We start from the raw sequence: 27,170 nt of genomic DNA on the forward strand, positions 1-27,170 counted from the left end.
GTCCTTGAAGTATGGAGCACTGCCTCTGTGACCCCAGGACCCCTGCTTGCCTCATCTCTGCTGTCTCAGTCCTTAGCTGACAAGTCCCCATAAAAAGTGGGCTTTTCCCCTTCGGCCAGGTTTGCAGTGACAGGCGGTGCAGGGAGGGAAGCCCTGAGCATGGAGACCCATGGCACTCCTGGCTGACTGTGCTGCCTCTTCACTTCCAGCTTTGATGACCACGACCCAGCTGTGATCCATGAGAATGCCTCCCAGCCTGAAGTGCTGGTCCCTATCCGGCTGGACATGGAGATCGACGGGCAGAAGCTGCGAGATGCCTTTACTTGGAACATGAATGGTACGTGGGAAGCTGGGCTCTCCCTGGCCCAGGCCCAGCTGCTGTGTGAACAGACCTTTTTCTTGCCTGTTGCCTGCTGTGCTGGATCCTGGACTCTAGGTTCAAATCCTGCTTCTGCCACCGTTTCCTGTGGGCTGAGCCCGTGAACCTCAGGTTCCTCCCTCCCCCAGTGAGATTGGGGGGTCAGGGGTCAGCCGTGATGCAGGCTGTCGGTCCACAGAGCTCGATAATGACCTTGATGCTGCTCAGACCGGTTCTGCTGCCTGACCGCCTGCACACCACCCTTCAGCCCTGCCCACCCCTCTGGCCTCTCACGGTACCGCGTGTGCAGGCTTGTCCCTTGTCATCCCCATGAGGTCTGCCCTCATTCTCTGCTCTTCCTCTTTTTGTCCTCGCTCTGTAAGTCCCAGGTCAGATGGTTGCTCTTCCCTGGTTCCCAGAGTCCGAGCGTGACTCTGCAAATGAACCAGAGAAAGCACAGGAGACGTTCACCATAACACTTAGTTCTTATCCCATCTAGGAAAGAGGACTGTATGAGTGTTTATTGTTTCTTTTTTGTTTTCTTGAATCTTTCAGGCTTTTTACAACACATTATTTATATTCAGACCAAAACCAAATAACAACACCCCAAAGAGTATCATTTTTAAGTGAAGAAAAGTTTAGAATTCCCAGAACCTCACTGCTCCTAATAGTTTTTTTGCCAGTCACTTCCACATGCAGATGTATTTAACAGAGTTGTAATTGTAGTGCAAATACAGTTTTTCTTCACTTGTAAGTGTCTTCCTGTTTTCCTTGGTTTTCATAATTGGTGCACAATTTTCTGTTGAGTTGTGGTGCCTTAGTTTACTAGAACTCCTTCTGCTATTAGATGTTTCCATGGCAGAAAACATAACGACTTACAGCTTGTTTCTCCCACAGGGGATTTCCTCAGGGAGGAACGTGTGTGGTTGTTGATACGTGGTTGCCTTAAGCTTTCTGGAAGGATTAGGCTACTTCCTTTGGTCATCTCCTGGCACTTGGTGTGCCAGGCCTGAGTCCAAGGGCCTCTGCCGAGCCCTGGGAATGAGGCCTGAGAGCCGAGTGTCTGTCCTCCAGGGTTGACAGGTTAGCTGGCGAGAGAGGATGTGGCCAAAGGGAGATGTGGTGAGGGGTTTCCAGGAGGTTGTATCGAGTGTAGATAGGGCAGGTGTGGTGGTGATACTCCCAACTCGGGCACAGGACAGCTCATGAGTGCCAGGCCATGGCCAGTGCTGTACATCCCCTATTATACCACTCTGTGCTTAATCTCAGCAGGCCTGTGTTATAGTTAATTCATCTCTCTCTCTCTCTCTCTCTCTCTCTCTCTCTCTCTCTCTCTCTCTCCCTCTCTCCATTTCAACCCCTTAGGTCAGGGATCTTGTTTTTTATTGCTGCTTTTCTTAAGGCATTTGGCACAGAACCTGGCCATAGATCATAACATAGGAATTTAGTTGTTCAGATTGACTCATGTGTATTACCTTGTTACTTTCCTTTCAATAACACATAAAAAGCCCCAACTATTTATTTAAACTTCCACCCTATTCCAGAAGGAGTAAGGCATCTTACATGAGAACTCTTGGTACAAAAGAATAAAGCAAATGCAAAAGGTGTGGTTAGGAAGAATTGGGTGAAGGGGAAAATGGAACAAGAAGATACAAAATGAAGTGAGTGCTCTGGTTCATACTCATAGTTCAGTGGGCATATGTTGCTAGGGGAGGGCATGATGCTCGGCCCTTTAGAACCAGGCAGAGACAGGATGATCAGTTCTGCAGTTCTCAGCGTGGTCAAGGTGAGCAGCCGCTGGTGGCTCAGAAGCAGCATAATCACACATAGCATTTGAATTAGAGAGAAGCTTTCCCCCTGACCCTCAAGAAGTGGACACAGTATAATGCAGTGAAGACCTGCATCTGTCCAGGAACTCTGCCATGAGCTTCTCCAAGCTGTTCCCCAAAGGAGACCTTACATAACATTCCATATCCCAGTAAGTGTAATTTGGTCCAGACACTTGGAGAACCAAAATAATTTTGTTCTGTGAACTCTTCCTTAGTGGTATTTATGTGATTCTTGGGGTGCCTGGGTGGCTCAGTTGGTTAAGCATCCAGCTCTTGATTTTGGCTCAGGTCATGATCTCATGGGTTCATGCATTGGAGCCCCACATTGGGCTCCACGCTGACAGTGTGGAGCCAGCTTGAGATTCTCTCTCTCCCTCTCTCTCTGTCCCTCCCATGCTTGTGGGTGCTCTCTCTCTCTCTCTCTCTCTCTCTCTCTCTCTCTCAAAATAAATAAACTTTACGGGCTGTGATTCTTAACTGGTGGTTAGGAAGCCACACCCCTGGCATGGTAGTTAAAAGCACATGTTCAAAATTGCTGGTGATTTTCATAGTCCTACCTAATTTACTTTGAAATTTCAAGTAACCTTAAAGGTGAGTGTGAGACTCTTTATCACAAAGGGTCCTAAAAATGTTGAGCAGCATGAACGAACTACATGTCCTTCAGAACCAGGACATTCTTCATAACCAGGATTTGTCTCCAACCAGCTTTTGGTAGGTATCAGTTAACAGTGAGTTCAAGGTTATCTTCTCTTAGAAGGACATGAAAGAGAGTTTATCTGAGTTGCTGGTGAATTATAGCATCATTTGTCTCAATAGCTAGCCTCCTTGGGGTGTGTTAAAATTCTCCAGGAAGAACGAGCTGCTGAACAAGGACACATCGATGCCAGCTTGGCCCCAATGGGGGCAAGGGAATCCCAGAGCAGGGCCAGGAACTGCATCAGGAAAAGGGGTGGAATCTGCTCCTGCACACAGGCCAAGGGTGATCAGGGCCCTGCTGGTTAACACTACAGGGCATGGCTACAGGAAGCAGGTTCTAGAGATATATATCCACATGTTCACTTTGGATGCTTAAAAACCCCAAATGACAGATGCAAGAAGCTGAGTGGATCTCAGCAGTATAAACCCAAAGAAGTCCATGCCAAGATGAATCCTAGTTAAACTTCCAAAAACTAACACAAAAGATCTTGAGAGCTGAGAAAAATAACACCTGACTTCTAGAGAAAGACCTGGAATAACTGCTGATTTCTCATCCGAAACCATGGAGGCTGGAGGACATGGCACATGGTTTTTCAAGCGCTGAAAAAAAAGAACTGCCAATCTCGAATCTTACACCCAGTAAAAATATCCTTCAGAAATGAAGGGGAAATCCTCAGATGATGGAATACTGTCACCTGTAGACCTAACCTAAAAGAAGGGAGATGATAAAAGAAGAAACTTTGGAACATCAGGAAGAAAGAATATGATAAACAAAACTATATGGGTAAATACAATAAGCTTTCTTTCTCCTTTTAAGTTTTCTAAATTATGCTCAGCAGTTGAAGCAAACCTGATAATGCTGTCTGATGTGGTTTTAAATGTATGCAGAGGAAATATCTTACTATGTTTGAGAAGTCAGCTTTCTGTACTTCACTTGAATTGGTGAAAATATATATACATGGACCTGAATGAAAGTATCACATACCAAAAATTTTAAGATATAGTTAAAGTAGTGCAGTTTGTAGTATCAATTTGTAAAGTAGGGTAATTTGTAGCATCAGTGTTTATATTAGAAAAGTAGAAAAGTCTCAAGTCTGTAATCTAAGCTCCCACCTCAAGAATTGAGAAAAAAAGCAAAATGAAGCCAAGCAGAAGGCAGGACATAATAGAGCAGAAGTCAGTGAAATTGAAACTAGAAAATGATGGAGAAAATTAATGAAAACACAGCTGATACTTTGAAAAGATCAGTAAGGGGGTGCCTGGCTGGCTTAGTTGGTGGAGCATGTGACTCTTGATATCAGGGTTGTGGATTTGAGCTCCATGTTGGGTGTAGAGATTACTTAAAAGTAAAAAAGAAAGATCAGTAAAATTGATAAACCTAGCAAGATTGACAACAAAAGACAAACAAAAATGATCAAATTCAGTAACGAAATGGGCTATCACTACAGACCCTGCAGATATTGAAAGGGAGTATTACAAAAGCTCTACCCACATAAATTTGAGAATTTAGACAAAGTGGATCAATTTCTTGTAAAAAACAAGCTACCACAATTCACTCAATATCAAATAGATAGTTTGAGTTGTCCTATCACTACTAAGAAATATGATTCATAGTTTAAAACCTCCCCAAAAGGAAATCTCCAGGCACAGGTGGTGTCTCTGGAGAATTTTACCAAACATTTAAAAAAGAATTAGTATATTGGGGCGCCTGGGTGGCTCAGTCGGTTGAGCGGCCGACTTCGGCTCAGGTCATGATCTCACGGTCCGTGAGTTCAAGCCCCGCGTCGGGCTCTGTGCTGACAGCTTGGAGCCTGGAGCCTATTTCGGATTCTGTGTCTCCCTCTCTCTGACCCTCCCCCACTCATGCTCTGTCTCTCTCTGTCTCAAAAATAAATAAACGTTAAAAAAAAATTAAAAAAAAAAAAAAAGAATTAATATAAATTCTCTTGCAGTCTTCTCCAGAAAATACAAGAGGGAACACTTCCCAGTAACATTTTACAAAGCTAGAATTACCTCGATCTCAAAACTAAAGACAGTACAGAAAAGGTAAACTATAGACCAATATCCCAAATGATTATAGACACAAAAGTCCTTAATAAAACGTTAGCAAACAGAACTAGATATAAAAAGAATTATACACCACGACCCAAGTGGGGTTTGTTATTCCAGGGATGGATATCTAGTTCAATATTTGAAGATTGATCAATGTAATCCACTATATTAACAGACTAAAGAAGACAAGACAGATATCAGTTGATGCAGAAAAAGCATTTAACAGAGGCACCTGGCTGGCTCAGTCATTAGAGCATACAACTCTTTTTTGTTTGTTTTTTAATTTTTTTTTTTAATCTTTATTTGCTTTTGAGAGAGTGTGAGCAGGGGAGGAACAGAGAGACAGGGAGACACAGAATCTGAAGCAGGCTCCAGGCTCTGAGCTGTCCGCAGAAAGCCCGATGTGGGGCTCGAACTCACGAACCGTAAGATCATGACCTGAGCTGAAGTTGGACGCTTAACTGACTTAGCCACCCAGGTGCCCCTAGAGAATACAGCTCTTGATGTCAGGGTTGTGAGTTCAAGTGCCGCATTGGGTAGAGAGCCTACCTAATTAAAAAAAAAAAAAAAAAAAAAAAAAAAAAAAAAAAAAGCACTTAAAACATTTATTCTTGGTTAAAAACTCTTAAGAAAAATGGGAATCGAGGGAAACTGCTTCAACTTAATAAAGAGCATCTGAAAAATATCCTATGTCTAACATTTATTTAATGGTGAGAGACTGAATGTTTTCTGCCTATGATAAGGCAAAGATAACCTGCTCTTATCACTCTTGTTCAGCTTAGTGTTGGAAATATTAGCCAGAGCAGTAGGGCAAGAAAATTAAATAAAAAACATACAGATCAGAAAGAAATTAAACTGTCCCTATTTGTAGATGACATGACTGTCTGCATAGAAAATCTCAAGAGATCTACAAAAAACCCTGCTAGCACTAAGAGTTCAGCAGGGTCACAGGATACAAGATAAACATGCAAAAATCAATTGTATTTCTATGTACTGTTGGTGAACACATGGACATTCAGAAATACATTACCATTTACAATCACTCAATAAGAAAAGGAATACTTTGGTGTAAATCTGACAAACATGTTCAGGACTTATATGCCCAAAACTACAAAATACCAATAAAAGTAATTAAAGATCTCAATACCATGTTCATGGATTAGAATACTCAAGATGTCAATTGATATACAAGTTTAATGCAATTCCTGTGAATATTTCAGCAAGGCTTTTTGTACATATAGACAAAATTACCTAAAATTTATATGGAGGGGCACCTGGGTGCCTTAGTCAGTTAAGCATCAGACTCTTGATTTTGGCTCAGGTCCTGATCTCTCAGTTGGTGCATTCAACCCCACATCTGGTTCTGCATGGACAGTGCAGAGCCTGCTTGGGATTCTCTCTCCTTCCCTGCCCCTGCCCTACTTGTGCTCTCGCTCTCAAAATAAACTTAAAAAATATTTTAAAAAATAACATTTATATAGAAAGGCAAAGGAACTAGAATAACTAAAGCAATTTTGAAAAAGAAGGACAAAGGAGGAATCACCCTCCCCAATCTTGTCTTCATATATAGCTACAGTAATCAAGGCTGCATATTAATCCACAGTTCTCTCAAAATAAAAAGTTTAATATAAGAAAATGCTTTGCACAGTGTACTCGTAGGGTGCTTCATAGGACACTTCAGCTTCATGCTGCGCTCTCCAAAATTATACTTGGCTTGCTGTATGAGTTATTGATCATAGGCTGGTTGAGTGTTCTGGGTCTGTCCTGATGGTATTGTTAGGATGGCTGGTCTCTAGCCCTTCTGGGCCAGTGAGGAAATATGGGGTCAGTTGTTGAGCAGACCTGGTTCTTGATGACAAAATCATGCTATGTGCTAATGAAGTGATTCATCCTTGGCCACTGCCTTGTCTGGCTCATCCCAGAAGTGGTGCATGGTCATTAGAGTTTGGGTTACAACAACAGGGCAGAACAGAGAGAAAACATTTGACCACATGGGACCTTCTTGTAATCTGGCCAGTTGCAGATGGTCCCTACAAGTTCACACCTGGTGTGGCTACATTTCCAGGAGGCAGGGTCCATTACACACCTGCATGTCTGTTATGTGTGTGTTGCCTGGAGAGTCAGAAACAGAGGAAGGGTCTGTGAAAAGTCACAGAGCAGCCTAATATCTCTGAGGGATTTTTTTATTGGTGAGGAAGTGGCAGATGGTTGTGTGCCCGTGGGACACTGACTTTAAAGTGATTTATCTGGAAGGAAGCTGTTATTTTTCTCGGGCTTCCATAACAAAGTACCAGACTGGATGGCTTAAACAACAGAAATCCATTTCCTCTTAGTTTTGGTGTCTAGAAGTTCCAGATCAAGGTGTCAGAGGATGTGTGTGTGGATGAGGGCCAGGAGGGGGTGGTGCTCATTCTGTGCTTCCTCCTGCAACCCCATGTTGGGGAGGGCCACCCTCAGTTGTCATTCTCTTCATCCTCAACTTTGTCAGGGAGGTCTAGCAGAGGAGGAAGGGGATGGGAGGTTGGGGCCAAACATGGTGAGGTCAGGTCCTGCAATCAGTTAGCAATTCCTGTCCTTTCTCCTGATTTCAGAGAAGCTGATGACTCCTGAGATGTTTTCAGAAATCCTCTGTGATGACCTGGATTTGAACCCTCTGACATTTGTGCCAGCCATCGCCTCTGCCATCAGGCAGCAGATAGAGTCCTACCCCACAGACAGCATCTTGGAGGACCAGTCAGACCAGCGTGTCATCATCAAGGTAGGCAGCTCCTGGGTGGGCCATAGGGTGCTGAGAGTACACTGAGGCCTTAGTCAAAGCCTGTCTTTGGGGTCCATGCTGTGGGATCAGACTTCTGGAAAACCATCTTTTGGATAGCTCGTGGCTCTTTACCCCAGGAAAAGTATGGGCTGATTTCTTGGAGGAAGGTCTCATATTCTGCATGTCTCCAGGGCACCACCAGGCATTGAACAGAGCCCAGGTGGTGCTCCAGAGGAGATTATGCCAGCTGCCAGGCAGAGCAGGGAAGCCCATAGTGAGAGGAACAGTGGTGCCACACTCTTCCTGTGGACTGGCTGGGCCAAGCACACCTCATACCATGTAGTAACCTGCCTCAGGGCTGGGGGGAGATGCTGCCTTGCCTGTTGTGTTACAGGTGAAGAGGTTGCCACATGGAGAGGTGAGGTCACCTGCCCCCAACTGCCCAGCTGAGAAGTGAGTGCTGAGATTTGGGCCCAGGCCTGCCTGCCTCAGAGCCTGCTTGGTGTGAAGTGGTATCTCATTGTGGGTTTGATTTGCATTTCCCTGTTGATTAGTGACGTTGATTAGTATCTTTCAGGTGCCTGTTGGTCAGTTGTAGATCTTTGGAGAAATGTGTGTTCAAGTTCTTTGCCTTTTTTCAATCAGATTTTTTGTTCTTTTGTTGTTGAGTTTTATGAGTTCTTTGTATATTCTAGTTATCAATCCCTTATTATACAGGTGATTTGCAAATATTTTCTCCCATTCTTTGCGTTTTTACTCATTTGATAGCGTCCTTTGCTGCATAAAAGTTTTCATTTTGATAAAGTCTGCTTTGTCTTTTCGTTTGTGCCCTTGGTCTCCTATCTAAGAACTCATTGCCAAATCCAATGGCATGAAGCTTTTTTCCTGTTTTAATAGTTTTATAGTTTTATCTCTTATGTTTGGGTCTTTCATCCATTTTGAGTTAGGCAAGGGTCCAACTTCATTCTTCTGTGTGTGTGGATAGCCTGTTTTCTAGCACCATCTGTGGAAAGGACTATCTTTTCTACATTGAATGGTCTTAGCACCCTTGTTGAAAATTATATGCCTGTATTTTTGAGTTTATTTCTGAGCTTTCTATTCTATTGGTCTATATGTCTTTTTATGTCAGTACCACACTGTGTTGATTACTGTAGCTTTGCAAAAAGTTCTGAAATGGTTCGAACCCACGAACCATGAGATCATGACCTGAGTCAAGTCAGACACTTAACCGACTGAGCCACCCAGGCACCCCTTTCAAGATTGTTTTGACTGTTCAGATTCTATTTAAGTTTAGGATAGATTTTTATTCTGTTTCTGCAAGAAACATTGTTGAGATTTTGATAAGGATTACAATGAATTTGTAAATTTTTTTGGGTAGTCTTGGCATCTAAATTATACTTAGTCTTGGGGCACCTGGGTGGCTCAGTCAGTTAAGTGTCTGACTCTTGATTTCGGCTCAGTCATGATCTCATAGTTGGTGAGTTTGAGCCACATCTTGGGCTTCATGCTAACAGTGTAGACAGAGCCTGCTTGGGATTCTATCTCTCTTTCCCTCTCTCTCTTTCCCTCTCTCTCTGCCCCTCCCCCGTGCTGTCACTCTCTCTCTTCTCTCAAAATAAATAAACAAACTTAAAAAGGTAATACTACATAATAATAATAATACAATATAATAATTAATATTTTGTAGTATTATTTCTTTAATTTCTTTGAGCAGTGTTTTATAGTTTTCATTGTACAAATTTTTCACCTCTTTGGTTAATTTGTAAGTATTTTATTCTTTTTAATGCTATTATAAATTAAATTTTTAAAAAATTAAAAAAAATTTTTTTTAATCTTTATTTATTTTTGAGAGAGAGACGGAGTGTGAGCAGGGGAGGAGCAGAGAGAGAGGGAGACACAGCATCCAAAGCAGGCTCCAGGCCCTGAGCTGTCAGCACAGAGCCCGATGCAGGGCTTGAACTCATGAACCGTGAGATCATGACCTGAGCTGAAGTCAGACGCTGAACCGACTGAGCCACCCAGGAGCCCCTTAAAAATTATTTTGTTTATTTATGTTGGTTTTTTTTGAGAGAGAGAGAGAGCATGTGCACACATGCACAAGCCGGGGAGGGGCGGGGAGAAGGAGAGACAGAATCCCAAGTAGGCTCCGCACTGTCAGTGCAGAGCCCAATTTGGGGCTTGAACTCAGGAACCATGAGATCATGACCTAAGCCAAGATCAAGGGCCAGACGCTTAACCGACTGCACCACCCAGGCGCCCCAAATGAAATTGTTTTCTTAAATTTTTTTTCACATTTTTTATTGTGTATAGAAACGCAGCTGATTGTGTGTTGACTTTGTATCTTGCTGCTCTGCTGAACTTATTCGTTCTAACAGTTTTTTTGTGTAATCTTCAGGGTTTTCTATGTATAAGGTTATATCATCTGTGAGTAGAGATAACTTTACTTTTTCTTTTCCAATTTGGATACCTTTTATTTCTTTTTCTTACCTAATTCCTCTGGCTAGAAATTCCAGTACTGTGTTGAATAGAAGTGGCAAGAGCAGGCATCCTTGGCTAGTTCCTGATTTTAGAGGAAAATGTTTCAGCTTTCACTATTGAGTATAATGTTCACTGTTAGTTTTTTATATATGGATTTATTAGGTTGAAGTAGTTTCTTTCTTTTTGTCGTTGTTGACTGTTTTTATCACAAAAGGATGTTGAATTTTGCCAAATGCTTTTTCTGCGTTGAGATGATGATGTGATTTTTGTTTTTCAATCTGTTAATATGGTTTATTACATTGATAAATTTTTGTATTGAACTATCTTTGCATTGCTAAAATAAATCCCACTTGGTCATGGTATATAATTCTTTTAATATGCCACTGAATTCAGTTTGCTAGTGTTTTGAAGATTTTTACATCAGTGTTCATAAGGAATATTGGTCTATAGTTTTCCTTTTTTTGTAGTATTTGGCTTTGATACCAGGGCGGTGAATTATGAAGTGTTCCCTCCTCTTCAGTTTTTTGGCAGAGTTCGAAAAGGATTGGTGTTAGTTCTTCTCTTGGTGCTTGGTAGAATTCACCAGTGAAGCCATCAGGTCCAGGACTTTTCTTTGTGGGGAAGATTTTGTTTATTCATTCAGTCTCCTTACTAGTTAATTTCGTTCATTCGTTCGTTCGTTCGTTCCTTCCTTCCTTCCTCCCTTCCTGCCTTCCTCCCTTCCTTTTCCTTCCTTCCTTCCTTTGTTCCGTGGAGCTTGAACTTGTGACCTGAAGATCAAGAGTCTCATGCTGTACTGACTGAGCCAGCCAGGTGCCCCACTAGTTAATTTCTTTTGAGAGAAATACAAATCTGTTTTTCTTAACCCATTTTAGTTTCATATTATGGCCAACTAACAGGAAAAGGGCATGGGGCATCTGGGTGGCTCAGTCAGCTGAATGTCTGACTTCAGCTCAGGTCATGATCTTGGTGTTTGTGAGTTCTAGCCCTGCATAGGGCTCGATGCTGTCAGCTTGGAGCCCATTTCAGATCCTCTGTCCACCTGCCCCCTGTGCTCTGCCCCTTCCCTGCTTGCATGCCTATGCTCGCTCTCTCTCTCTCTCTCTCTCTCTCTCTCAAAAATAAACATTAAACAAAAAAAGATAAAAGGCATAATTGAGAAAGAAGGGGAACTTCATAGGAGAGAAATGGAGGGCAATGGGAGCCTTACCTGCTTTCTCATGCATAGCCTGTCCCCTCTAAAGGATGGCCCTGAGAACTCTGCTCTGTGCTGTGTCTTTGTCCTGTTAACTGTGGTGGGGATGTGGCCTTATGGGGTTAGCCACACCCACCAACATGCTTCCAAATGGATGGGGTTGGCCACAGGCAGGGTCCTCATGAGACTGACCAGTTAGCATCCCTGACATTTTTCTCAGAATTTTTCTCTTTCTTTCTTTCTTTCTTTCTTTCTTTCTTTCTTTCTTTCTTTCTTTCTTTTCTTTTCTTTTCTTTTCTTTCTTTTCTTTTCTTTTCTTTTCTTTCTTTCTTTCTTTCTTTCTTTCTTTCTTTCTTTCTTCCTTTCTTTCCTGTCCTTTCCTTTTTCCTTTCCTTTTTCCTTTCCTTTCCTTTTTCCTTTCCTTTCCTTTCCTTTCCATTCCATTCCATTCCATTCCATTCCATTCTGACAGGGCTTCTGAGCAGCCATACAGAAAGTGGTCAGGCAGTTGAAAACCTGTCTGGGGTTGCCACCATCTCTCCTGACCAGAGGCTTTCTTGGTGACTAGACACTTGTCAGCTGTTGGCCCCTTTAAGCCCTCCATCCAATCTGTAATCCCCACTGTGGGACGGTGTCAGCTGGTAGGTAGGCTTTGGGAGACCACCCCCAGGTTGGGTTCCCTGCCCGGTTCTGGCGTGAGGTCTCGCTGGCACCGAAGTCTGACACGGCTGGCCCAGGGAAGCTTTGCTGCCGTGGGACAGTGGTGTGTTTATCAGGCCAGAGCCCTCATGGGCATTGTGACCTAGGGGACAGCACCCATCTTGTAAGTGAGGAAACTGAAGGTCACACCCAAGGTTTTGGTCAAGAGGACTCAAGGAGAGTTGGGTACTTCTTTGAGGATATTCTTCCTTGTATGGCTCCTGGGACACGGTGGAGGACAGGAATCTTTGCCATGATGGCATCTGAGGAGTGTCTGTCTTCACAGAGCTGTGCCTTAGCATGGAGTGGCCACTTAATAGATGTTCTTGGGGTCTCTGGGACTATAGCTCAGATCTGGCTGCCTTTACAGGGGCACCTGGCCTGGGTTGACTCTCTTCAGCTTCAGGGGTTTGGGGAGGACTCAGTGCTTCTCCTAAGTCTAGCTGTCAGGCTCTATGGGGCTGGCAGACTTCTGTGAAGGTGTGTGTGGTGATACGGGTTGCGGCTGGGGAGCCTGGCCCCTGTGCTGCATGCCTACTCAGGAGTCCTGGCCCTGTCTCATCTCTGCACCTCCTCAGGGTCCAGCCACTCCTGTCCTCACCACCCCACCATCCCTACAGCTAGATGGCTACCTCCAGTAAGGGTCCCAGTGGCAGCCAGTGTCTCTTCTGTGCTCCAAACAGGGCTTCCAGATCCCTCTCTGGAAGCTGGAGGCCTTAGGACGGCCTCAGGCCCAACTTTGCTCAGGACCCTTCTCTCCGAGGAGCCACATGGCCTTCTCTCTCTGCCCATGCAGTTCTTCCTAAAATGCTGCCTCCCCGGGAGGCCTTCTTGGGCCTCCTGGCTAACGTGGCCACCTCTGTACTTTCTGTTCCTCCCTTCATTTTCTTCTTAGGACTTGGTGACGTATGACATATACCATGCATTCACATATTTAACTTGCTTAGGTGTCTCTCCCCAGCTGGAACATCCTCCACGAAGATGGTTTTTTGTCTGTCATACCCACCATTGCATTCCCTGTGCCTCTCCATGATAAGCACACAATCTGTATTTTTTTAATAGACGCAAGCATTAATGACCAGTTGGCAGGGGACAGGCAACCCAGTCCACACGGTGGCTAAGATATGGCACCAGGCATGCCAGGTATGGCACCTGGGGCAGGGTTTGCCGGGCCTGGGTGTGGATGGCTACACCTGTTGGTCCTGTTTGTTTCTTTTTGATGTTTTTCTGTGGGCTGACTGCTGCATCATGTCTTTCTGGTCCTAGCGTGCCCTTGGGGCTCAGTGGGCATTCGTTTCCTGTGAGGGGAAGGGACAGCTCTTCCAGCTCCATTCTGTAAACCATCATTCATTGCCCAGTGTGAGCAGAACACAGAAATGGGAAAGGACCCAGGCTCATTGGCAGTGAGTGGAAGGTGGTATACAGGGTCCAAAGGTGCAGAGCTTCATGAATGGGGACAGGGAGTGGGGTCCCATGCTTCTTTGAAGGCAGTGGAAAGGCCCCAGTGGCTGTGAGCCCTGAGCAGTGGCCACCCTGATTTTTGTCTTGAAGAGCTGAGCACTCAGGGACAGTAGGGTGAATGAGCAGTACTGTGGCCTGGAGTACTACTGAGCAGTAGAATGAGCAGTACTGCTCACCTAGAGAGCAGTGAGGGGTGGTCCCAGTAGGAGGAGTCTCGTGGATACAGTGCCCCAGGACACAGCCAGACCCTCAAGAGTCCTTCCTGTGTGTCTCAGTGATGCCCAGTTTCAGAGCAGGCCTGCTCATCTGTGGGGTGAGGAGTAAAGATGGTGATTCTGAGTGCAGGTGTAAGTGGGGAGCCCTGGGGCACAGGCTAGGTTCTGTCTTGGTCTGGGTGCTGCACAGGCGGGGCCTGGACCCTCTTCTGGCTGTAGTTTACATGTCAGCAGGATATCTGCTGGGTGCGTGGTGGGCAGAGTTGGCTGTGGGCCTCTGCTGCCCACCCAGGCTTTGCCTGCACCTTGTGGGCTATTCAGGTGGAGTGTGCATCTAATGTGAGATGGGTAGCTGTGCCAGGCCTTGAGCCAGAGCCCCTTGTGGCAGGAGGCCACCCAGGAGGTGCGTGGTGTCATCTCCAATTTCTGGATGGGGACCTGTGGCCAGAAGGACAAGGCCAGCCCCAGTTCTCAGCTAGTAAGTTGTGGGCAGGGTCCAGCCCGGCCTGGTGGCTCCCTAGTAGGCTGTCTCATCTCCTTGAGGCCTCTCCAGGTAGGGTACGGTTCTGACTCCTTTAACTTGTGTTCTTTGGTTCTTGTCCCAGCTGAATATCCATGTGGGAAACATTTCGCTGGTGGACCAGTTTGAGTGGGACATGTCAGAGAAGGAGAACTCACCAGAGAAATTTGCCCTGAAGCTGTGCTCAGAGCTGGGGCTGGGCGGGGAGTTTGTCACCACCATCGCGTACAGCATTCGGGGACAGCTGAGCTGGCATCAGAAGACCTATGCCTTCAGGTAGGATCCCAGACAAGCCCCGCCCTCCTTTGTAAACCTGTTTTGGGGAAAAGACGTCTCCCTGTGTGTGGTTATGCCTTCGGGTCTGTCTGGAGCCCAGAAAAACGGTCTGGCCATGGGCAGCCGGAGCCAGCTCAGTGGCAACTTGTTGTCTTGTTCCTCCCTCCTCCTGTGTCTCAGTGGTAGGACTCCCCACCCTTATCATGGTGGGGGTGACTCTGAGGAGGTGGTTTATCTGCCCCCTCCGTCCTCCAGCACCCCCACCCCCTGCCTGGGACCATCCTCTGTTGCCGAAAGCCCCTCCACACCTCCACCCTGCCGCCACCTCTGTATTCTCCCAGACTTTTCCCTCTCTCAGGGTTGGGTCACCCACCCCAGGGTTTGTCATCTGATGGACTTGCCTTCTGTCTCAAACAAGAGCTGCTCCAAACAGCCCTCCCCAGCTTGTAAGAGTCAGGAGACCTCCAGCAGTTTTCTTTTTTACTGTTGCATCTTGCCAGTCAGAGACTTGTTGGTGAGCACCCATTTGGACTGGACCCCTGTATAGGGTGCCGCAGAAGATAAAGAGCCACATCCAGGCTGCCTGTGAAGGTGGGAGTATAAACAGAACATTCCAGACCGGTATCCTGTGGGTGGACCAGGGGACAGGGGCTCCCAGAGAGGCAGACATGGCCTTCCTATTGGTGGTGGCCCCACAGTGCAAAGTGTGGGCCTAGTAGGAGGTGGGGGGCGGTGGACGTGAACTGATAGTAGAGCTTGCCCGCCTCAGGACTGTTCCACCATAACTGGCCCTGTTCCCTGTGCTCCTTTTCCTCTTGGGAAAGTACAGTCTGGGGGTGGCGCTGAGTATCCCTGCATCAAAACAGGATGTTAGGATTTATTCCGGTCATCAAACTGTCATCGTCTACATTTGGCGATCGTTACTCAAGGACCGCAGCTTAAAATGGCACATGAGGAGCAAGTACGAAGGTCTTTTTGCAAAGATAGGACAGTTAATGGAGCTCGTGAGTATGTTTGTGTCTCAGCTGGTTTTCCCAGAAATCCCAGGAGACTGCTTTCTTGCTGCTTCCTGTAAATCTGAGCAAGAGAGAAGGAATGACCGTACACCCTCAGGGCTTGAGGTCCCAGCCCTGGGAAACCACTGGGTTCTGTGGGGATCCAAGCACCGCCCGCTCCAGGCATCTGGTCTGAGATGTCACATATGTCACCTTCCCGGAACCTCCCAGTGGCCCTACCAACCGGGTAGTCCTGCTTCACAGACAGAGCCCAGGCCCTGGGAGGAGGTGTCAGTGAGCTGTGATGTAGTGTCTGGGTCCTTGAGAGCCCTGCTGGAGGTGTGGCCGTGCACGTCCATTCATGCTGTACTTGAGCCAAGGCCGACAGGTCTGAAGACCTGCCTGGGGTGGCCCCGCTCCCTGGAATGCTCCTGGAGGTGGGAAGTGGTGATGTTGTACAGGTCATGAGAGTGAGTACCCCAGGTACCTGAGCCCTCAGATGCTGGTTGAGCCTGAATCCATGTTCTGACTGGCAGATGGTATGTGTGGAGTAGGGAGTATTCCTGCTGCAGGACCCTGAGGGTGTTGGCCATGTGGCAGCATCCCTCCTGCTCTGACCCCTGGGTGACCCGAGTGTCCTCCTAAAACTCTTGTCAAGCTTCAGGCTGTACCCCCTGGGAACTCTGGTGGTGGCAGATCAGGACTTATAGCAGATCCCCTCCACCCCATCTCAGGAGCCAGTTAATGAATTCCGTTTGGTGGACAGGGAGCATCACAGACCTCTATCCTGCTGCAGTCTGTAGTGCTGAGTGTGCAGGTTTCATGTCCTTGGGATTGAAGGCAGGGCGGCTTACTGGGGACCAGGGTGGGCACACATCCCCTCCACAGCAGCCCAGGCCAGCCAGGTTGGAGGGGCACAGCCTGCCTGGGATCTGGGAGGCAGCCCAGTGCCTCTTTTGCATCGGGACAGCTGCTTGTGTTTTCCCAGCTGACCAGGCCTCTTGAGCTCCTCAGGCTAGGTCTGGCCCATTGTGTGTGCTGTGTGTGGTCTGGGCAGCTGGATGCTGTGGATAGAGCTTGCAAGACCGGAAGGGGAGGTTAGGGTCAGAGGCTGGCTTATTGTGGACTCCATCATTCAGGGGACAGAACTATGGCCTTCTAAGGCAAGCAGGGAAGGGGATTGGAACTTATGTCTCCTGACCCTGACCCACATTCTTACCATAGCACCACACCATCCCTTGGGAGCTCTCTTAACTCTCCCTGGGGAGACCAGTGTCAGCCCTTCTCTCTGGGTTGCTGCCTGGGGGAGGTAGAGTGGGCTGCCATGTCCCCACAGCCAGGGGCCACTTGGTCCATGGAGAGCCAGACCAGGGGCCCCCACCTGATCTCTACTGCACACAAGACTTGACACCTGCTGAGTCACATGACTCCTTAAAAGGGACTTTAAATTTTGGGCCTCTGTCATCCCATGTTGTAGATGCTCTGAATCCCTGCAGGCCAGTCCTGTCTGTCTCCCCCTCACCAGACCTAGCCCAGTGTCTGGCTGCAGTGCTTGGTGATGGTGGTGTTGTGTCCATGGTGGAGCAGGGCGTGCTGCTGGTCACAGGACATTTGTGGGGGGTGGGGGTGGGGGCAGAATGCCCACAAACTAGTCAGGGGAGTGAAGGCAGGCTGCTTCCTTTCAGCAGTGGGACGGGCAGGCCTGACGTGGGCAAGCCTGGGGGGACACGCATGTGACAAACAGATTGGGGGCCCCAAGCTTCTAGAGGACAGAGCTGCCCCAGAGTGACAGTGAGTGACAGGAGGGGGACAGAGCTCTGCCAGGGGAAGGGCCTGGGCTGAGCAAAACATGTGGGAGTGTCAGACATTGACCCAAACCTGTGAGCTGCTACCTGGTTGGAAAGTTGCATCAGTAGACTTACTGGCACCTCCTGCAGGCCAGCCCTGTGCCTGAGGCTGGGGACACAGAGAAGAAACATCTAGCAGAGTGCACTGGAGGCTGCAGGCGCGAGGAGGGGAGCCGCGGGTAGGAGGCATAGAACCTGGGGTGAGGTGGCCGGGCAGGGTGCTGACTGGGAGGAAGCTGGAGATGGGCAGAGGGTCAGAGAGCCTGGTGGCTGGGATAGGTGGGGGACAGGGAGACAGTGTCACTGGCACATATCAGGGTTGGGAGACACCAGGGTCATTTTGGACTGGTTGACCATGAGCCACAGAGGTTACTCCTGGAACTCTGCCCTCTTGACGGCAGCAGGGTTTGCTTGCTTGCTTGTCTGTTTTTATAACAGCTGCATTGAGCTATAATGCAAATACTGTACAGTTCACCCATCTAGAGTGTGCCGTTCCTTGGTTTTCAGCATCCACAGAGTGGTGCCATCACACCATCACAATTTTACAACATTTCCATCACCCCAAAGGAAGCCTCACACCCTTTAGCAGCTGCTGCTGTGCCCCTCAAGTCTCCCAGCCCTGGGCAACTACTAATCTACTTGCTATCAACTTGCCTGTTGTGGATACTCTGTATAAATCGAATCATGTAATACATGCTCTTTTGTGGCTCATTTCTTAGTATCATTATTTCTGTGTGGCAGCCTGTATGGGAGCTTCATTCCTGTTTATGGCGGAGTACAGTGCCGTCATACACATGTGCCATATTGTGTTTACCCAGTCATCGGTTGACAGTCGGGTGGTTGACACTTCTGGGCGGTGGAGAGTGGCACTGCTGTGAGCATTCATGTCCCAAGTGTTTGTTTAAACATCCATTTTCAGTTCTCTTAGGTAGATCGTAGGAGAGGAATTGCTGGATCACGTGGTAGCTGTGTGTAGCATTTTGAGTTCCTGCCAGACTGCTTTCCAAAGCAGCCTACCATTTTACTTTTGCACCAGTAGAGTCAGGCTTCTTTCTCGTTTCTCCACATCCTCGCCAACATTTGTTACCTTTTTTTTTTTTAATTTTTTTAAATGTTTATTTACTTTTGAGAGAGAGAGAGCGTGCGCACGCAAGCAGGGGAGGGGCAGAGAGAGGGAGACACAGAATCCAAAGCAGAGCTGTCAGCACAGAGCCTGATGTGGGGCTCAAACCCATGAAGCATGAGATCATGACCTGAGCTGAAGTTGGACGCTTAACCGACTGAACCACCCAGGCACCCCTGTTAACCTGACTTTTTGATTCTCGCCATCCTAGTGGGGGAGGGGGAGGGAGTGGCATCTCATTGTGGTCGTGATTTGCATTTCCCCACTGACAAATGATGATGAAGCATTTTCTCAGGTGCCATTGGGCATTTGTATATCATCTTTAGAAAAATAGCTGCTCAGGTCCCTCAGTTTTTAATTGGGCTATTTGTATTTTTATTATTGAGTTGTAAGTGTTCTTTACATATTGTAGGTACAAGTTCCTTATCAGAGGTACAGTTTACAAATACTTTCTACCACGTTGTAGCTTGTCTTTTCACTTTCATGACCGTGTCCCTTGAAGCACAGAAGCTTTAAATTTTGGTGTAGTCCACTTTATTTTTTCTTCGGTTGCCCGTGCTTTTAAAAAAAAAATTTTTTTTTAAGATTTTATTTTTAAGTCATCTCTACACCCAGGGTGGGGCTCGAACTCAACAACCCTGACATCAAGAGTCCTATGCTGTCCCAACCGAGCCAGCCAGGCACCCCTTGCCTGTGCTTTTTAATATGATACCTACAGAACCTCTGCCTAATCCAAGGTCATCTTGTCCCAGTGCCCATTTGTTGGAAAGACTGGTCTTTCCCCATTGTATGGACTTTGGTACCCTTGTCAAAAGCCAGTTGGCCATAAAGAGGAGGGTGCTGTTGAGTTCTCTCTCCCCCTCCTCCCAGTGGAGTGGCCATGGGCGGGTAGGTCATTTCCCTTGAAGGCTCTGTCCTTCTCATTTGTAAAGTGGGTAGAGCAGTGGTTCTTGGCTGGCATTTTGTATCATGTGAGGGCATAAAAGTGAGCCCATACTGAGATACCCTACAAGCTACGGCCCTGGGCCCTCGGACATCTCCGCCACAGCCCTCCCCTGCCTAGGCTCTGTGTCCCCACCTGGACTCTGCAGGGTGGTAGGAACATCTGGGATCACAGGGAGCCTTGAAGTCCATGATGCAGAATCCCGTCAAAGGAGGGGGAGGCAAGGTGACCCCTGCCTGTGTGTTTGTCCCAAACCCGAGAGCCCTGCTGGCTCTCGGCCCATTCTTACATGGTTGGATTGAGCAGTTCTTATTTTAGGACAAACCCACTGGAGTGGAATCTTCCCAGAGCCAAGGGAAGGTAAACAAAGGGGCCTCCAGGACCTACTCACAAGCCCTTGTTTAAATTAAGAGGAAAACATGTTTTGCTTCCCTCAGCGTGGGCTTGGCGCCTTTCATGTCTGCCCTCCCAAGGAAGGTGGCTGGGAGCCCTTGAGGTGAGGAATGATGTTTGGGTCTGTGGCTGGGTGGTTCAGGATTGCCAAACCACCACACTGGCTGGAGAAGAGCTCTCAGGAGCTGCTGAGGAGGGTTGGCCCCAGGGTACCACGGGTGGGGGCTGGTGCTGCTCTTGTCACTAGCCTCTGAGTCACCAGCACAAGCTTGGGCTTTGGGGACCTAGCTCAGCAGGAAGAAGTGAGCCCTGCTTCTGCAGGGGAGCCAGGGGCAGTTCTGGGTTGTGGTGACAGCCTTAGTGCATGCACCAGGCTGGGCCCTGTCTGCTCCTGGTCCTTGAGAATCAGGATGAGGACACTAGCACACAGGGGAAGCCAGAACAAGCCCTCAGCTGCTGTGTGCCAGCTGGCAGTGTGAGGGGCACAGCCTCTTGTCAGGCCTGGGTGGACATCCCTCTCTAGCTGGCCACTCACACAACCTTGGGCACAAGTTCCAGGGAGACTGCGTGACAAGGCTCCTGGCACCTAGGGAGCCCCCTCAGTGGACATATGTTGGCTGTTTTAAATAATAATCCTCTGAAGAGCTCTCACAGCCCTGTAATTGTTCCTATTTTCCAAATGAGGTACCAGAAGCAAGGCCACAGATCAGGGGTCCATCCACTTTTATTCTGTCAGTGTCCTACCCTGCCTCCCCTGGGCCCTGCCTGCCTTCAGTCTTCTCAGAGGGAACTGTGCTGTGCAGGGCTCCAGGCTGAGGTGGGCAGACACTTGATAGGGCTGCAGTGGAGCAGGGCCAGCCTTCTGGGGGTGCTGGGCCTCAAGAGACAGGTGCAGGCCGCCCGGCTGGAGGAGAGAGAAAGGGCCTGGTGAGGAAGGGGAAGGGGGTGGAAGAGATTCACTGTTAGGGCCACAGTCTGAGACTTATCTCCTGGGCCAGGAGTTTGAGCGGTCAGCTCTGAAGCATCCTTGCCTCTTCAGCCTCCTGTCACACAGGCTTGGAAATCAAGGCCCAGAGAGGCAGCACCTCAGCTGTGTCCTCCCTTCTCTTGTGCTTCTGCGTGTGTCTCCCTCACCCCTACTGCTGTGTGTCCTTGGCAAGAGGATGCATAGGTGCATAGGTGGCCTTTGGGGTGGTCACTGAGGGGCCATGGAGTGTAGTGGTCAGGGGACAAGGGTTCCAGGCCCAGCTATCTGGATTTAGTTGGGTCAGTAAAGTGCACTGAGGGGCAAATGTATGGAATATTCAGGAGCAGGCTGGCCCAGTGGCCTTCATTGATGAGGCATCAAGGCCGGTGGATCCAAGCCCCGGGCACTGAGCGGGGCAGACTGCCCTCCCCTACCTTCCCAGCAATACTGTCATACAGAACCACCTCTGCAGGGAACCCCCACTCCTTTACAGACCAGACACACCTAGGCGACAGCAAAGGGCCTGTTTGAGCGTGCTTTGAAGAGAAGCTATTGTTATGGGGGACCTGGCGTCTCCAGTGATTCTGCCTTGAGGTTCGGATGGTGGGTGTTGACCACACCACTCTTGTTCTGAGGAGCTGGGCATGAAATGGCCCAGCAGGGAGGAGACAGAAGAGGAAGCAGGAAAGGCTTGGGCCTTCCTTGCTATGCCCTGGCTCCGGTGTTCTGGCAGGGGGGTGGACACTGGTCTCTGGGGGCCTTTCTGGTTGCTGCTCTGTGAACTAACAGTCACAACCCCCATTCCTCACCCCCGGCCCACAGTGAAAACCCCCTACCCACGGTGGAGATTGCCATCCGGAACACAGGCGATGCTGACCAATGGTGCCCACTGCTGGAGACTCTGACAGACGCTGAGATGGAAAAGAAGATCCGAGACCAGGACAGGAACACAAGGTACCCCTCCCCCTTTAGGCCCCTGGCAGCATGCTCTGCACACAGCCACTGTCTTGCAGGCAGGGGAGGGACCCTGGTTCTGAGAAGGTACCTGCATGGCCAGAGGCAGGCCCTGGGTGATGAGTCCCAATCTATCTAGACCCCAGGTGGGTTTTCCTTCAGGGAACAAAAGTTAAGCCCTCAGGTTGGATCTGACCACAGCCCAGACCTATGTGTCTAGAACCCTGGAGACATAGGCAAGACATGAGCAGGCAGGAGAGAGGGCATTGTCAGGGCGTCAAGCAGTGAACAGGCTCTGGCCGAGGGAGGGGCTGGGGATCCCACCTTTTGTATCCTGTTTCCGTCCCCGCTCCCTTGGCTGTGCTAGAGATCCCTAGGGGAGGGCAGCCACCCAGGGCTGGAAGCTGGCTCCGGGTCATCACCTCCTCTCCTCCTGCAGGCGTATGAGGCGTCTTGCCAACACTGCCCCAGCTTGGTAACCAGCCCGTCTGCGCATGGCTCCCACGGAGCATTGAGAAGATCGGACCGCCTCTCCTTCATCTTCTGGCAAGGAGGGAGGCAAAGGGGCAGGCCGGGGCCATCCTGAGGAACATGGGGTATGGGGAGGGCTTCTGGTCACCCTCCCCTGGGCACATTCCATTTGTTGAGCCCAGTCCCCATCCAAGTCTCTGGTCAGAAAGAGGCCTCGTTTTGGGTTATGTTTTGTTTTTGTATAGGAGCCCCAGGCAGGGCTAGCAACACTTTTTAAATAAAAGACAACAGGTCATGTTCCATTTTTTCAAGGTGGTAGCATAAAAATAAGAAAGGGGACGAGGAGCAGGACTTGGCTGGGCTGGTGTGGGACCAAGGCTGGCATGCCAGGCCTCTCAGCCTTCTCTGCCTCAGAGTCCCAGGTGGGCAGGTTGGGGCTAAGTTTCTATCCAAGGCCAACCATAGCACAGTCTTGCTTTTCCTCAGGCCCTCCAGCTGATGGACATGACAAGTGAGGTCATGAGGCTCAGGGTAGGGGGGCCCACTTACCTTTCAGTGACGGCCCCACCCCACCCCCTTTGCTTGGCCTTGTGAAGGAGCTACAGGCTTTCCTGCCATCCTTGGGCTCTGCACGTCTGGGCTATTGTGCCACCCCTGGCCAGGAGCATTGCTTCTCTGGAGTCCCTTACAGCAGCCCCGTCTTTTGTGGTTGCTGCAGGGGCATTACCAGCTTGGGTGCCCAAGGGCCCATGCCTGGCTGTTCAGGCTCCAGCGGGCGTGCAACGCTCTTGCCACACCTTGCAGCGGTGCATGTGCAACAGGTGGTTGGGGCCCAGCTCTGCCCCCAGCTGGTGACTCCACCCAGGCCAGCTCCTCTCTCCCAGGTCGGTTATGAGAAGTAAGGCACATGGAGCAGCATGCCTGCCCAGTGCTGGCCGTGGGTGCTGTGTGTTGAGAAGGAGGCAAGCTCTGGGCCTCTTCTCAGATCCGCCTCCAGTGAGCTGTGTGTCCCCTCTGCATTCTTGTCTAATGTGGAAGTGTCCTCACTCTACAGAAGGGACGTGGGCTCCATGAGGGTGGCATATGTGGGTCTCCTCACTGAGCGAGTGCTGCTTGATGACTTGGGTGCACAGCTACATTCTTAACGAAGGTAATGGACCCAGATCTAAGCACTGGGCTGCCTCCTTCACTTGCTGGCAGGTCTTCCCTGCCATGTCAGGGCTACTCTGCCCTCCAGCAGCATGGCAGGAGTGTGATGGCACCTGGCTCCCAACTTGACCCCCACACTGGGCAAGGGCAGAGCTCTGAGTAGGAATTGAGGTCTTGACTGCCAGGATGTAGGGGTAGATGCGCCTAGCCCTCTGGACTTGGGGTCCTGTGATCATGTCCTGGGACGTGACGGCTCCTGGCTCCCAGGGAGTTTGTACTCAAGCCCCCTGCCCTTCATCCAGGAGTGGAACTTGCTGGAGCCCCACAGCAAGGGGACACCTGGGCTTCACTGGAAGGCCTTGAACAAAGAGCAGGATTCCAGGCCCAGGCTCCACTGGCCTTGGAAATAAGTGGGCTCCATTGCTAAAGGGTTTGCTTGGTCCATGAGGCCCTACAACTAGAGGGCAGCCCAGGGGCTGAGCCCTCACTCCGAGCATTGCCAGCCCATGCTGCTACACTGCTACTCTGCAAGATTTCATTACCAAATTAAGGTTAGACTCCCATGGTGAATATTTGTGTCACCCACGAACATGATGACCTATGGCTGGAGGAGCCCCTATTGCTGCCAATCATCCAGGAATAAATTGTAATTTGGACTGGTCTAGGGTGATGAGGAAAGTTGGCCAGGTTGCCTGATGGCTGCTTTACCAAAGAGAAAAGTGAGCTGTGCGATCAGATAAGGTTTCCATGGTCCTTAGCTAAAAACATCAGGGAGAGAACGTTGCAAGGCTCTGCTATGGTGAAAATTTCTCAAAGCTTTGGGGTTGCAGAAAGGGCAGAGGACCCAGTCCTGGCCCTCCTCTGCACCTGACCTCATGGAGCCTTGGGCAAGTCCATTAACTGCTCAGCTGGAAAGTGGGCAAAGGTCCACTTGGTTGCTGATGAGGGACAGTGAGGCATCAGCCTGAGGGCACCATGGGCAGGAGCCCCTACAGACTGGGCTTGGCACAACAGGGACATCCCAGTCCTGGCCCCAGCCAGTGAGATCTGACCAGCTCCCTTGCTGCCTGGCAGGGAGCAGAGATCTGGTGCAGGTGGGATTTGCCCAAGGCTCCAGCAAGGCACTGGCAAAGCTAGAGTGAAAACCCGGAGTGTGCCATCTGCTAGTTCACTGCTGCTAGGCAACTATGGGCAGGTTCTTGACCCACTCTGGGCCTCCCTTCTGGTCTGAGAGGGCAGGCCAGGCTTAGTGGCTCTACATCAGGGCCAGCAGCATGGAAAGGTGTGGCCAGCTGAGGCAGGGAGCCAGTGCTGTGGACGAAGAGGTGCAGGTCATCCTGTTTATTTGGGTGGGCCCTGGGCACAGGCCCAGTCTGCAGGACAGGTTGCTCTCCTGAAAGCGGGAGTTAGGGGTGGGAGGGAGGTCTGTCAGAGACCAGGAAAACGGGCTTCTTGGGCTGGCCCTGGCCCTGGGTAGGGTCATTGCTGCAGGGGTCCTGGCTGCTCCTCCGGGAGGGGCAGGTAATTGGGGTCCTCCTCTTGGGCATCCAGTAGCAGCTTCCTGTAGGGAGGGGCCCACACTGAGCTGAGGCCAGCAGGGGTCCCCAGTGGGGTCAGGAGCCATCTTGAGGGAGTGTAGGGGGATAACTGTCATCTCTAGCACTTACAGGAAATTGGGGGTCAGCAGCAACCTCTTGCCTCCAGGCTGGTTGGGGAAAACATCCTCTAGGAAGTAGTAAATGTGGCCCACAGCAATCCCTGTAGGAGAGCAAAGGACTGCTGAGGCCACCCTCCACAGTCCCGAGTCTGGAGCCAGCACAACCTGCTCCCTGACTCCACGCACAGCTCTGGAGGCCAGCCAGGCCAAGTAACCTCAGGCCTCAGAACACGAGTACACAACATCTTGCACAGACTGCCAGCCCAGGGTGGGGCCAGGGTTGACCCTGAAGGATTGGCTTACCTGGCCCAGAAGTGGGCAAGACTTGGAGAGGGGATGGGCTGAGAACATGGGAGGAACAGGAGCGAAGGTTGGAATCTTGACTTACCCAACCCCACCCTGGTCAGGACCCCCACAAGCATCAGTAGTACATCAGGCCTAAAGATGTGAAGCAGGTATCTGGCTGGCTTATTCAAGGGGCCAGAAGAACAGAGGAGCTGGCAGGGCAGGAAGTGGGAGTGGGAGGACAGGTGAGAGGTCCATTCCAGGTGGGTGCTGTGCTCTGGCACAGCAACCAGCCTGGGAGCCCTCCCAAAGGTCATCAGGTACCAGACAGCCTGTTTCTGGGGGGTTGGGGCTGATGCGCAGGCAGGCTCACCCAGCAGGTCGACAAGGATTGAGTTGCCCAGCAGCAGTGAGAAACCCATGAGTGCCCAGGGCAGGAATGGTGCCTGGAAGGTGAGGAGGCCAAAGAAGTTGACCCTCACTCCGGGGTTGCGGCGGCTCCAGACATACACCAGCATGACAGTGAGGGCCTGGCCCAAGAAGAACAGGCTGCCCAGGAGCCCCAGCAGCTGAGCCAGAGTCAAGGTGCTGGGAGGCCTTCTTCTCGTGCAGGCCTCAGAGACCCTGCCCAGGACCCCTCTGACTGCCTAAACCCCTGGACTCCTCCCCAGTTTTCCTTCCCTCCTCACTTCTAGTGATGGACCCTTCAATCAAAGCCACACTCTGGTCTTCAGGCCAACGTGATCTGCTTTGCTTCACCTGGCCCCAGCCTCCAAACACTGCCCTTCATTGCCCCAGTTTCTTCTGGCTACTGGCATTCGGGGCTCAGCCCCCAAGCACCCTACCTGGCTCTCCACATCACCCTGTGATACTTTGCGTACAGCACTGAAGAGCTAGTAGTCCGGAGCTGAGCAGATGATGTACGCTAGATTCACCCTAAACTGGAGTGAACGACTCTGTCCCCCTCGGGCCCAGGCGCTCATGTCGGGCCCCAGGGCCTACACAGGCTGGACCCAGAGGCGCAGCGCCTAAGGTTTCAGAGCCTGGGAAGGATACGGTCATGAGGACGCCCCCGAAGAGAAACATGAAGACGAAGTCGGCCGTGCGGCCACGGAAGGAGCCCTCCTCCAGCATGCGGCAGTAGCGAAACCTGCGGCGTCCGTAAAGGAAATGCCACCGGGAGGAGCCTTGGTTTCCCTGCTCCTGACCATTCCGGGCCTCCCCCAAGCCCCGCTGGGCCGCTCCCCAGCCTGGCGGGCCGCCCACCACCCTACGCCTACGTCCGCTCGGCGCAGGATACACGAAGAGCATGTTGAAGAAGAAGCTGAATCCCAGGGGCCCAAAGAAGAGGAAGTTGGTGACGAGCCTCCAGACCTACGGGGATAGGGGGTAGGTGGGCGGTCAGGCGCGGGGCAGGCAGGGCCCGGCTGTCAGGTGCAAGGGGCGGGTGGCCTCACCTGAAACTTCCGGAACACGAGGTGCGGGTTGAAATAGAGCTGGAAGGGGCTGAGGAGCTCCAGTTGCTGCGGAACCAGGGGCGCGTCAGGTGCGACCCCGGGGAATCTAGCGGTAACCATGGCTACACCCCTCCCGGGCTGCAGCCAGGGAACCGATCCCACCCGCCCGGCCAGCTTACCACAGCAGCGGTGGTAAGGACACAGGCCGCGGTGTAGGTCCGCGTCACCGCTGGCACCTGCAGGAACTCGGCCGCCAGCCCCTGCCACGCCATTGAACCTTCTTTGACACTCGTGGCCCAACCTGCTGCGCGCTCTTTAACCCGCCTCCCAATCCCGCCTCACTCCCCGACTTTGGCCAATCCATGTCGGGGAGCGCAGTGCGCCCAGAGTAG

General features: G+C 50.2%; 2 protein-coding genes across 5 annotated transcripts in view; one reads left to right on the forward strand and one right to left on the reverse strand.

Moving 5' to 3' along the window:
- Positions 1-22,541, forward strand: part of SMARCB1 (SWI/SNF related, matrix associated, actin dependent regulator of chromatin, subfamily b, member 1) — a 34,513-nt gene extending 11,972 nt beyond the window's left edge. For all 3 annotated transcript variants that reach the window (XM_042911385.1, XM_042911386.1, XM_042911387.1), the window contains exons 5-9: positions 210-337; positions 7,527-7,693; positions 14,347-14,537; positions 21,628-21,759; positions 22,199-22,541. In XM_042911385.1, the coding sequence (XP_042767319.1) occupies positions 210-337; positions 7,527-7,693; positions 14,347-14,537; positions 21,628-21,759; positions 22,199-22,238 (658 nt within the window). In that variant the 3' untranslated portion in view covers positions 22,239-22,541. The remainder of the gene's footprint in view (positions 1-209; positions 338-7,526; positions 7,694-14,346; positions 14,538-21,627; positions 21,760-22,198) is intronic.
- DERL3 (derlin 3) lies at positions 19,864-27,170 on the reverse strand. 2 transcript variants are annotated; one of them, XM_042911388.1, is made up of 7 exons: positions 26,958-27,170; positions 26,779-26,844; positions 26,622-26,695; positions 26,378-26,471; positions 25,695-25,890; positions 25,047-25,137; positions 19,864-20,742 (listed from the first exon to the last, which is right to left on the reverse strand). In XM_042911388.1, exons 1-7 carry the CDS (start codon positions 27,048-27,050, stop codon positions 20,619-20,621), a joined length of 738 nt encoding a protein of 245 aa, XP_042767322.1. In that variant the 5' UTR covers positions 27,051-27,170; the 3' UTR covers positions 19,864-20,618. The 2 variants fall into 2 exon arrangements, with proteins under 2 accessions (XP_042767322.1, XP_042767324.1); XM_042911390.1 differs by lacking the exon at positions 19,864-20,742 and adding an exon at positions 24,706-24,940 and having other exon boundaries at positions 26,958-27,163.

Source organism: Panthera leo, chromosome D3 (genome assembly GCF_018350215.1).
Source record: "Panthera leo isolate Ple1 chromosome D3, P.leo_Ple1_pat1.1, whole genome shotgun sequence".
Lineage (NCBI taxonomy): Eukaryota > Metazoa > Chordata > Mammalia > Carnivora > Felidae > Panthera > Panthera leo.

Excerpts from the sequence above, each read along its gene's own strand:
- DERL3 (XM_042911388.1), bottom strand. The coding sequence starts at position 27,050 with ATGGCGTGGCAGGGGCTGGCGGCCGAGTTCCTGCAGGTGCCAGCGGTG. Across the intron at positions 26,696-26,778 it reads TCGTGTTCCGGAAGTTTCAG|GTCTGGAGGCTCGTCACCAA; the intron begins GTGAGGCCACCC and ends CTATCCCCGTAG. Across the intron at positions 26,472-26,621 it reads TTCTTCAACATGCTCTTCGT|GTTTCGCTACTGCCGCATGC; the intron begins GTATCCTGCGCC and ends CGGACGCCGCAG.